At 45.6% G+C, this 12,510-nt stretch overlaps 1 protein-coding gene across 7 annotated transcripts in view; it reads right to left on the reverse strand.

The window, feature by feature from the left end:
• LOC142558590 (ferredoxin-fold anticodon-binding domain-containing protein 1 homolog) overlaps positions 1-12,510 on the reverse strand; it is a 161,735-nt gene that overhangs the window by 10,347 nt on the left and 138,878 nt on the right. For 4 of the 7 annotated variants that reach the window (XM_075670733.1, XM_075670732.1, XM_075670731.1 and 1 more), the window contains one exon: positions 1,053-2,295. The exons of 1 other annotated variant lie outside the window; for it this stretch is intronic. In XM_075670733.1, coding sequence (XP_075526848.1) covers positions 1,329-2,295 — 967 coding nt within the window. In that variant the 3' untranslated portion in view covers positions 1,053-1,328. Of the gene's footprint in view, positions 1-1,052; positions 2,296-12,510 lie in introns of those variants that run through there. 2 more of the 7 variants (XM_075670737.1, XR_012823038.1) reach the window with 2 other exon arrangements.

The following is a 12,510-nucleotide window of genomic DNA, read 5'->3' on the forward strand; positions in this document are numbered from 1 at the left end:
AAAAGAAAAGGGGGCTGCTACGTCAGGTGGGCTGCTACGAGAGCGGAAGTGACAGCCGTAGTTTCATTCTCGACCGCTTGGCTGGGCCGAACGGCGCTAGCTCTCGGGGACAGGACGCGTCGGTTTCCACGACGTTCGAAGCGCGTTTCTCACGCACTTTCTATGCCTCTCCGAGACAACAGTCCCTGAATGGCAGCGCCGCGGCGGATAAAACACTTTTTTTTTTATCCAGCGGCCGTGCCTTGAGGCACGGACACTGAAAAATGTACGAGAGGGTCGACATCTACAGCTATGTTGTAGAAAATGCCGCGTGACTTCCTCCACACCTTTCTCCTAGCGCGCGGAGGGGGTAGGGCCTCTCATTTTCCTTCCTCCATGGTTGCATCGGCATGCTCGTCGACCATCGGGGGGAATTTCTTGCCCAGTTCAATGTGTCGCAAATAACATAATGTCAAAATTCCACTCAAGAACATTCGTTGCAGGCGTTCGCTGACCCTTGCGAGGTCGTTCGTTCGACAAAGTTGCAACTTGAAACAGACACTCCGCATACAGGAGCAGCGGCGACTGCGGCGCGGATGAAAGCAGAATCCGCCCGCTGATCTCGGGGCAGTAGCTCCTTATCTCTCCCAGTGGGCAGGCGCCGCGCCTTTGTCAGTGGCTGTCAGCACGGCAAGGCCCAAATTGAACATCACCTACGCGGTGACTTGGGATTCAAAATAAGCGTTCGGATAGCGATATGCTTGCGCGATCTCACAACATCGTACCGCGCCTCGAGGCGTACGACCGCGATATCTGCGCGTGCAGAGGCGCGTAGAAAGCGAATGCGTCAGCAAGCACGCGTGCTTCGAGTGGTGCCGTTAAACACCAGCCACCCTCAGCACATTCCATATTTTATTCGTACCATATAAGACGCACCGACGAAAATTTTGTAAGAAATCCACATTTTATACATTTTTCGCGATATCTGGGCATCCACAGAAGCTTAGAAAGCGAGCTTGCGTGGGTCAGCAAGCACACGTGCTCCGAGTGGTGCCATTTAACACCTGCCGCCCTCAGCACATTCCATATTTTATTTGCACCATATAAGACGCACCGACGAAAATATTGTAAGAAAACCACATCTAGCTTATGCACCGGAAAACATGGTAGTAAATCAATTTCCCAAACATGTCCTGTTAAGCCAGTTCAAGTAATGTTCAGAGTATCGAACAAGCTTTGAGGTTAGTGGAGTATTTAATGTAGAGTACGTAGACATGTGCACCTGTGGCCTGTACTCTTCAGCCAGTCGGGGAATCGCAGTGGCAAGTAAAAACATTCATTTCATCCAGTCACCTGACTTCCACAGGAAGCACTTGGCTGACAGCAACGCCCAGTGCCAAATGAAAATCTCGCGCAGCTTCTTGGCTCAGGGCTTTCCACAGGGACTGGTAACAAAGTCTGTAGCATCGACTGCGGCGTCCAGTTTTGGCGTCCACGTAATCATCGACAAGCTCCATGCTTCGAAGCAAGTCACCCGCTGTGTCGTATATCAGCGCCAAGAGGTTCTTTTCATTGAACCCCTCGCTCAACCAGAAGCTGATATCATGCGTGAACGAAGCGGTTGGATATAATGGGCCGGGCTCGGGAGCAGACCGTGGCAGGAGCAGGCGCCAGTCACCGAGGCCACTGGATGCAAGTGACAGTAGTTCAACGTGAATGCTTACCTCGCAAGGCAAAATTAGATTAATAATGTTATAATTATCTAAGTCTAAAGATGACAGCAAATTATGCCCATTGGGTTGCAGTGAACAGCTATTTTCTTCATAACTGCAGCTGGAAGATGTCGTCAGATTTAATGACGACATAAAATTTTTGGGAACACTGCCAGCAGACATTGGAGACCTCGGTGACTTTACTGGAGTTCGAAATGTGGCCACGTGCAGGCCATCACAGTATGCGTGGCAGTCATCTTCAGTCGCTGGCTCCATTCTCTTGTTCACACTGTCCGGAAACACAGCTGCGAAAGAAAACATCAAAGTGTCTCCACAAATATGTTGAAGCGCAAGCAGGACATCTTTCATCCCGGAACGATCCTTCACATCAATGTCGAGAATGTGGCCAACTGGTGGATGAACGGGAGAACACGCGTGCGATCTCTCCAGGTAACACCTCCATGCAGTCTCCCCCACAGCGACATCGTCGACACCGTCTTTGGCAGCCCAAGATGCAACCAAGTTATCACGATCCAGTTCAAGCGCACTAGCCAGACGGTGCACAGTTCTACCCAGTGGAGTTTTGTCGGTAGCCATCATAGACCTGCACAAGACCATGACAGTACTGTGAAGCAGTCGTGGCACTTCATTGAATAATTCAAAGATGCTTCACTGGAAAATGGAATGATCAACAATGAAGTGAAATGAAGACTGTTTTCATAAAAAAGCATGTGCCCCAACATAACTTGTCAAACTGATGATGACTCCAGGCTAAGACTTCATGCGGCCACATTTTTATCACTTTGCTAAAGGAATGCGACACGCGATGCAAAAAAGGGCAGAAAAGAGGGAGTAATCCCAGAGGCACTTATTTATCAATGTGCCCTATAACTTATCACGAGACACTTTGCAATAACTATAAAAGAATCACCGCCCAAGGACTCCGTAGAGATGGTTAACCAGCGAAGCTGAAACAAGCTGCCCCGGTGTTTATCCCTCAATTAATCCCCACGGTTCATTAAACAATGGCTTGATAGGCTGCCACATCCTCGGTGTACAGTTGCTGCTTGCGTTCTGCTGCATAACCCTGTTCTTGTGCCCAGGCTGCAGCATCGGCACGGCGTAGACGAGCTCGTTCCCGGTTCTGCTCGCGGCGTTGCTGATAGAAAGCTGCCTGCTGCTCATGAGTGCGTATTACACGTGGCCTACGCATTTTGGAGCTGGGGAGAAACTGCTGTGCGCGCGCTCGGCTGCAATGGAGACCAACGACATCAACACTGGCGCAGCTAATCCAGCAACGCCTAGATAGCACAAGGCTTTTTCACTCTGACCCCTGACGTCATGTTACCCGGCCCGACTGCCACAGAATCTAATAATAATAATAATAATAATAATAATAATAATAATAATAATAATAATAATAATAATAATAATAATAATAATAATAACTTTATTTGCACCCGAAATACACCATGCCGGAGGCCTACAGAAAAAGCTGTCGCATTGCAGCTTGACAAGGCCGCAGGCCCCCGCACTGGCAACTTCACGTAGCAGTCAGCAAATTATATAATATATATGAGTTATAGTCAACACTCACTGAAATCCATGCATACAAAAAGATAAAACTCATTCCATATTCAGACATCGTCATACAAATTACAGGTTATGAAGTACAAACATTCAGCTTTCAAGACACTTTATCCATACAAGAACGCCACCAGAGACCATCGCACACAAAATGCACCGCAGAAAGCGCAGATAACTCCGCAGTAAAAGTGCAGCAAAATTATACACCAACTATACTATTCTTGTTTCCCTTTTTGTTTTCTTCTTCTACGCACTAAAGTATTTTCGAAGGTCCGCAAAAGTAATTTTATCGGGCTCTATATTTTGTTTCTATAGTGTATTCAATAACCTTGGCAGCCGGTTTTTTAACATTTGTAAGCCATATGTTGTCCTACAAGTATCTATTGCCCATGTTTCAAAATTTCGCGTATTATATGTAGTAGAGTGATATTTCAACCTCGCTAACTGACGCAAGAAACAGGTATTATTTTTTATCTCTTCTTTATATCGCTTGTACAGGCAATGATCATAAATATTTGCTACTGGCATCATGTTGTAGCTGCGAAATAAGGGCTCAGATGGATAGTACCTGGGTACATCCGCAATAACTCGCAGAAACTTTTTGTGCAAGACATGGATTTTTTGCAGATTGGTTTGCGTCGTAGAGGCCCAAACTAGGTGACAATAATTAAGTCTGGAACAAAATAAAGTATTGTAAATTAGCATCATTACACTGCGTGGTAGTATGCTTGCGTTCCAATATATGAGGCCAAGTACTTCGGAGAGTTTTGTTGCTAACTGATCAATGTGCTGAGTTCAGTGCTGATCAATGTAACACTGAGTTCAGCTTCTTCCAGAGAGCATTGGAGCAGCCAGAAAGGGAAGTAAATAAATTATTAAAATGTTGTTTTCTTGCTCTTTTTAACTCTTTGTCTAAACTGTTACGGAAAGTTTTAAACTTCCTCAGTGCATCTGGATCTCTTTTATTAATAAATTTCCTAAACATTGTATCTTTCTCCCGAATTTTTGCTGCCGGGTCGGAGATTATCCAGGGCTTAGGAATTTTTCTCCTTTGTTTTAAGCGCACAAAAGGAAAGCTCTCTGTATATACAGGTTTAGGAATTTTAAGGAATCTTTCGTAAGCTGCGCAAGCATCTGTAATATTATACAGTGTCCCACGGTACCAACGAAAGTTTGTCTACAAATGAGGAAAGATTTTGCGGCGTAATACGCTGTATTAAATTTGCAGGCGAATTTTGTTTCATGTTCACCTTTTTACTACAGCATAAAGAAATAGGCAAATGATCACTCAACTCAGCCGCGATAACTCCGGCTCTGATTCTCTCCGGCGTTACATTTCTAACAAAAATATCAATCAATGTCGACGTATTCAGTGTCGCTCTTGTTGGAAGATTAATAACATTTGTAAGGCCATTTGATTTTAATAGAACATCCAGCTTAACCTTTGACGAATCACTGCTCAACATGTTAATATTCACATCACCACCAAAAATGAGATCGAGATGGCAATCATTTACAAACGCAAAAAAAACCTTCTAAGTATTCTATTCCCGAGTAGGCAACAGTGATTTTGACGTCACCGCTTTCATCACATCAGCCTTGTCAATGAAAATTTCGGGCCAGGTAGCGCCTTGGTCAGGGCCAGGTAGGCCTTGTGCTATCTAGGAGGTGTGGACGAATCGCGCACCTTTCTTTTTTTCTCGCGCGTGCGCAGGGGTTTGCGCCGGAGGAGTTTGGGTGCGCAGGGGTTTGCACCGACAGACGGAAGAACGGACGAATCGGCTAGCCATATACAGCTTCGCTGTAAAACTATGCAGGCTCAACTACAATTGACATTTACGTAATGCAAAGTTCAATAAGACTTGTTGATGGGCGAGTTGCTTCATATGCGAGAAAATAAATGTACTGCGGGAAATTCAATGCAAGGACGTAGTAAGGGACAAGGACAAGCGCTAAACTTCAACTACTTTTATTCTTCGTCGCTCGTAACCCGCCGCGGTTGCTTAATTGTAAAAAAAAAATTAAAAAAAAATTGTAAAAAAATTAATTCTGGTGACTTCAGGGCGGAGCACGAAGGATGGACTCTTTCCGCAGACTAAGAAGAAACGGAAAACTTTATTTATTTATTTATTTGTACATACTGCAGTCTATACAGACCAAGCAGGTGGGCGTATTTCCGCAAACACTCATGTAGGACAAGAATAATATATGCTCTTGTGCTAGACATATGGAACAAGAAAAGGAAGAGAGCGAAGAAAAAAAAAGTAACAAGTTGGCATTTTTGTATTGCAAAGAACGATATTCACACTATCATAAAAATGCACTGGGATAGTCAATATCACATCAAAATAACAAGTTCAAATAAAATGCACTTGCATAGGCGATAACATGAATAAAAGAGGGGAAAATAATAACATTCCATATCACTGTGCAAAATACATGAGTAGTGCCTGCTCAAAATTATCAGCAGAGAAAATTTCTGAGGGTAGATCATTCCACTGAACAACTGTACGAGGAAAGAATGAACTTTTTTAAAGAGGTTGCACGGAAAGGGAGCAAGCCGCGAGCGTGACGGTGTCGAGACGCGCGTGAGATTGAACGTGTGTTCGTCCATTAAATTCAACCGACTTGTCGTACATGTCGTGCCACAGTTCTTCGTGCTTCTAATGCAGGGATATCGTTTTCGGTCATTATTTGTGACGGCGAATCAGTAGACCTAAACTTGTTGAAAATGAATCGTACTGCTCGCCTCTGAACCATTTCAAGCTTATGCTTATACTTCATGTAATACGCGTCCCATACTATTGAGGCGTATTCTAGTTTTGGCAATATATAAGCTCTGTATGCTAGAAGTTTTAAATTTGAAGGTGCTGTTTTCAGTTTATGACGCAGAAAGCCAAGCTTTCGAGAGGCAGATGCACAAACGTTCGCAATGTGTTTCGACCACGATAGACTGTTGGTAATCGTTATGCCTAGATATTTATATTCAGAGACTTCCTTTATTTGTGTACTATTGATGCAATATGGAAATGCGATAGGTTGCTTTTTGTTCGTGACACGAAGTAAGAAAGTTTTGTCAGCATTTAGGGTCATAGACCAGGTAGTGCACCATTCATTAAGTCTGGCTAAGCTAGTGCTTAAGTGAACTTGATCATCACGCCAAATAATCTCTTTAAAGATGAGACAATCATCTGCGAACAATCTGATGTTAACGTGTGGATGAATTGTGCTAGTTATATCATTAACATAGATTAGGAAAAGGATCGGGCCGAGTACGCTTCCTTGAGGTACATCGGATGGAACTGGTAATGCAGTAGAAGCATGGCCGTTAACGTCTACGAACTGGCTACGGTTTGAAAGGTAGGCTCTTATCCAATTGATTATAAATGCAGGAAGGCCGAGCTTAGTAAGTTTTCAAGAAGTTTACCATGAGGGACGCGATCAAACGCTTTACTGAAATCAAGGAAGATAAGATCAACTTGTCCGGAAGAATCAAGCGAATTAGAGCGATTTCGTGCACAGTTGTTAAAAGTTGCGTAGATGTCGACAGTTTCTTTCGAAAGCCATGCTGAAATGGAGAGAGCAAGTTGTTACTTTCAAGAAAATTAGTTATATAATGAGCGATGATGTGTTCTAGTGTTTTACAGCACGTGGATGTCAACGAAATGCGACGATAGTTTTCAATGCTTAGGCGATCACCCTTCTTGTGGACTGCAATGACACGAGCCACACGCCAGTCATCAGGTAAAGTCGCTGTGGTCATAGATAAACAAAAGACAGCTGTTAAGATGTGTGCAACAGGCTCGGCGTAACGGCGAAGAAAAGAATTTGGTATGCCATCCGGTCCCCCAGAAGATTTTTCTTTAACATTAAGCAATAAGGAAAACACGCCTTCAAAAGATATGAAGTCTGACACTTGGCACAGAGAAGAAGGAGCCTCCATGGCTCTATCAGTGCGGGTGAACACAGAATGAAAATATTTATTCATTATGTTAGATATTTCCTGAGGATCGGTGATCACAATGTCGCGTTGCCTTATTTCTCGCAAATGTGTGTTCGCACTGCTAAGATATCGCCAAAATTTATCGGGACTGGTTTTTATGTAATTAGGCAAAGTAGTGGAAAAATATTTCTGACGGGCAAAAGACAATGCGTCTGAAAGCTGGACTTGCAGGTGGCTAATAACTTCAGGATTTTTGTTTCGGCGTTTTAACCTGCGTTTTATATGCATAATTTTTCTGTCAATCCATGGGTTTCTCCGTTGTGGTTTAATAAGTTTTGTCGGCACGAAGGCATCGATACAGTAGTTAACGCAGGTCACAAACGCATGCTATAGTGAAGTAACATCAGTTTTTGGTAAGTTGTCGACCAGCTTCCAAAGTTCATCAAGGATAGATTGATCATTGGCATTAATAAAGTCTTTAACAGTTTTGCATGCAATATTAGGGAGTTTTAGCAGTACCATATAACGGTATGGTAAGTGCGGTATACGGTACGGTATACATGGGTTGAACGTGACGCCAGTTCCGGCTTGCAAATCGCGCGTGCGCCATTTTTAAGAACGACCGCGTCTGGTTGCACGCTTTACCGCCGCGCCTGAGCTTGATGTCGTTCGGTTTATCTTTGCGGCATGACGAAAAAAAATTTGCACGCGCTTTGTCCATCATACTCTGAAGAGCTCGTAGCACCGACTCGGGCACGTTACAGAGCGAAGATCGCACAAACCTACAGCGATGCCCGAAGACATTTTAGCTGCTTGCGCCGCTCGATGCGCACGGTAATGTGATAATGATGACAGCGGCTAACATTGGGGCTTTGCAGAATGTAATAACTATGCGCTTAGCGCGAAATATTTATTTTGACGAATACTAGAAAGCTTTAGCTTTTCCATACACGCATTATTTTTTTACAGAAGAGCCCGGCTACGGCAAACGTAGACCCGGTCACAAGGCCGGTAGCGACATCTTGTGACACTTCGTCCTGCAACACGTGAAACCTATTGTTACATAGGTGTTCTTACCTAATCAATACATAAAAAAAGTTTGTTTCTTGTAAATTGCACCGCTGCTGACACTTTACACCAGCAGACAAGCAAAATATATTTAGTTACTGCAATAAAAACTCTGCGTCCCCTCTAAGTAAGCTCTGCATCACTAGATGGCGCTACCAACCTGGTTCTTTTTATGCCACTGTTATACTTGTTGCCACTTCTTTACAGTGAACTAGAAGCAATTCTAGTATTCTAGTGCACTGTAACTTCGTCGCGCCGCAGAATTAAACTCTTGCCTTTGTCCTATCATGGTGAAAAAAGCGAGACGTGTCCATGCGCGACGTGGACTCTGTGGCCGATGCCAGTTTATCACTGTTTCTGCTTGGTGCGGCTCGGCTCGCAAAACACGGTGCGAGCCCAGCCTACCGACTCCTTACCTTCTAGTATGCTGTACGGAAAGTCTTTCCGCATGGTAAAGTACGCGCATGCGCAGTCCTCGACCGGTACGGTATTCAAATCAAATCAAAGTTTTATTTCATCTCTCAACAAAGAGAGAAAGGGGGTGGCGGGAAAAAGCTGCATTAGTGCAGCTTGACTAAGCCCGGCCCCTATGGTACAATTCGACCGCACTTACCGTGCGGTAACTTGGCACATGATAGCGTACATGTAGCTGTACGAGCGCAAGAGACAGACTGGGCGGCTCGAAGCGACTTTCTCGCATCACAATGGGCCCTTTTGGCGACTCCCCATCGGCAGAAACCAGTTTGGCGACTCATCGTCGGCAGGAACCCGGCGGTGCGGATGATGACGTCACCCGCATCGAATTCTTGATTCTTCGCGGAGATGGCTGGGTGCTTCTTGAAGTCCCCTCTCGTGTTGAATTCTTGATTCGTCGCGGAGAAGTGGGAGCTCTCGTCGCCTCGATGTGGGCACGTAGCATGGCAGCTCCCGTCGCCTCGATGATAAGCACGTGGTACGGCAAAACAGCACCCCCGGCGCCAGATAATAGAGAGCTTTAGAATAGGGGCCCCAAACGTTTTGGGGCCCCAAAGAAATAGCGTCGAAGCCACTGCGCATGCGCGAGACGCAAACTGCGTTTGGGTTTTGCGTTGGGAACGCTATTTCACCTATTTAGCGGGGGCCTAAATAGCGGCCCCCGCTATAATAGCAAAATAGCAAAATAGCAAAAGCTTTGCGTCAACAAACATGGCGGCACCCATCGAAGCGATGGGTCTAACCTAGCACCAAACTGGATTCGATTCGTGGTAACGCGTGAAGTTCGCAAGCTAGAAGTGACTGCGGTTATCGCTTTCGCTCAACTAGCGTCTGTTATGAAGATTGATTTATTAGACGCCGCTGATTCCGAATTCGCTTGTGGATATTATGGCTCGTAGGCCTAACACGGCTAAGCTTGGCTGGTTAAGGCACGTAAAGTTGGTTTGCTCAAAACTAAGCGCAACTAATTGTTTGCTGCTTGCAGGATAATGTCTAACTTGTAATTAAACCCGAATACACGCCAGTCAAAATTACTATTCCTATCACAATATTGTATATTTTACTTAATTATTTCTAATAGCTTTTCTTTGACGCCGTAGTGGCGCTGTCTGCGCAAGACGCTATCCGCAAACGCAAAGCCCTATTCTAAAGCTCTTCACTCCCGCGTGCTCCAAGGATAACACCTGCAGAGCTCTTTGGGCTCTTTGGGGCCCCAAACTATTGGGGCCCCTATTCTAAAACTCTCTATTAGACAGTTTTAGTTAGCGTACGCTACACGCTGTAGAGTAGTAGCGTACGCTAAGCAGCGCACGTTTCTTTTTACAGCTTTAGTTGGCTAGGGAGATCTTCGGATCTGAGAGGTCATATGCCGTCGTTGCGGCTATTTCCCGACTCTAGCGATAGGTGGCGCTGACATCTCGAATGTTTTGCAAAAAGCCGTGCAATACATGGCGAGAAAGACGGGAAAGCAGGCAGTGCGCGGGGGGTTCCTCAAGGCAGATGAGGAGACGGATGAGAATGGAGAGCGCATAGAATCAACCGGCACACACTGTGATGTCAATACTAGGCTGCAGAAAATGGAGCCTTTCCAGGAAGAGCTTCTCAAACAGGTGCAAGAGCTCAAAAATGAGCTAAACAGAGAGCGTGATGCACGGAAAGAAGTTGAAAAGAGACTTGAAGCAGCCGAGGAAAAGCTGAACAGGGCCACCATTGTGAACGAGAATGTGCGTGACAATAGAAGGCAGACCCCTGACGCGACAGGCGAGGGAGGGTCAGCGAAATACGTGGAATTTATGCAGGGTGATGAAGGGTTAGCTGGAAAGAGCGGCACCAACCTTGAGGCCGCCACGCGGAAAAAGCAGGAGCCCAGGGGATAATGCCCTTGTCGAGTCCGAATCACGCAGAAAAGGACAAAGGGAAGCAGGCCAAGGTAGGAGAGAGTGAAAGGGTGATTATAGCTGGCGACTCAAACCTGGCTGGGTGCTCAAAAGCAACTGTGGAGAGGGCGAAAGGCGACAGAAGAGTGGTGCTTGAATAGAAAGGAACAGCGCCAACTAAGACGATCACAAGTGGGGAGAACGACACAGGTTAAGCGCCACATCTTTTGAACTCATTTTGACATTTCCAGGGCAGACACTGGGTTCTGTCAATGAGCGAGCAAAAGAAAAGCTCGCGGAAAATGCCCACGTGCGCAACCTTGTCATAGTAGCAGGTGGGCTAAATGACGTCCTAAACAGTAAAGGGCCAGGACTAGCCCAGCTCTTGGCGAAGGGGGTGGACGACTTGCGCGAGCTATCCCCTCAGGTGCAGATCGTGGTGTGCACGGTGCCGGAGGTGCCTGTACGTGACAGTCACGTACAAAGAGCCGTAGTGGCTGCTAATGAGGCAATATGGAAAATGAGCCGAGAAAAGGCTTCGAGGATGTCGAAGTAAACAGGGAAGTGAGAAGTTGTGGTGGTTTTAAGCGAGACGGGATCCACTTCAATTACAGGCTGGCATGAGAAGTGGGCTGGCGACTTGGTGGTCGGGCTGTCGCTTTTTTAGGGAGCCCGCGGGCGCTCAGGAGGTCAGAGTAGATAGTAATGAAGAAGGTCCCCTAGGGGAACATCAGAAGAGCATCGCCGTCGATAACAGAAAAAGGAGGAAAGCAAGAAAAAAAGCTCGCCATGCAATAGGCTACATAAACATGCAGGGCGGCAGAAGAAAGGAAAAGTGGGCAGAGATTGAGGAGCAGTTACACAGAGAACAAATCGGGGTGTATGCGGTTACAGAAACGCACCTTAGAGACTCAGAAGAGCCGCCAGCTATTGAGAATTATGCTTGGGAAGGGTGCAACAGAGCTAAGTCGGAAAGAAAGGGAGGGGGAGTCGGAATGCTCATCCATCAGGGAGCCAAATGGCAAAGAGCAAATTCAATATGTCAAGAGCATCTGGTTGTCAGGCACAATGAGTGGGAAACAAACTTGACTGGGCGTTACGTATTTGTGGACCGGAAAAAAAATGCACAGAAAAGAATAATGAGTCAGTGGAATGCATAAGCGCTGTTATTAAAGGTTTCGGGAATGGTGCTGAAATTGTCCTACTAGGTGACATGAATGCCCACATACAGGATTTAGATGGCTATACCGACAACAAGGAGAAGTCAATGCTAGACCTTTGTGAACAACATAACCTCGTTATCGTGAATACAGGGCCTAAGTGTGAAGGGCAGATCACGTGGGAAGCAGCAAACCGGCTATCGACCATTGATTATTGTCTGATGACAGAAGGAATTCATGATAAGTTGAGAGAAATGGTCATCGATGAGGAAGGGTTTAGCAGCATAGGGAGTGACCATGAACGCATCATTGAACGCATTGTGCTCTCGAGATGCTTTCTGCCGAACGGCCGAAAGCATCTCGAGAGCACAGGCAGGCAAAGAAGGCGCAGTTGCCGCGGGATGAAGTAACCAGTAAATGGGAAATATACCGGGAGAAAAAGCCTATGGTTTAAGTACTGGTGCAAGCAAAATTAAAAGGTGAAAGTGAACGTTGGTTGTCAGAAATACGTGAGAAAACGAAGGCCGCACCTACAATATTTTGGAGCCACATAAACTTATTAAGCAGAAAGTCAACAACAATACAACAACATATCCTAGACGAAGATGAAAACAGACTGGAAGGAGAAGCGGCAATAAATTACATCCGAAAAGTAACAGCCGAATCTTTCCGAGGTAATGACGAGGTTGTATTTGAAGAAAAAAAAGAGC

Source organism: Dermacentor variabilis, chromosome 9, assembly GCF_050947875.1.
Source record: "Dermacentor variabilis isolate Ectoservices chromosome 9, ASM5094787v1, whole genome shotgun sequence".
NCBI classification, from domain to species: Eukaryota; Metazoa; Arthropoda; class Arachnida; order Ixodida; family Ixodidae; genus Dermacentor; species Dermacentor variabilis.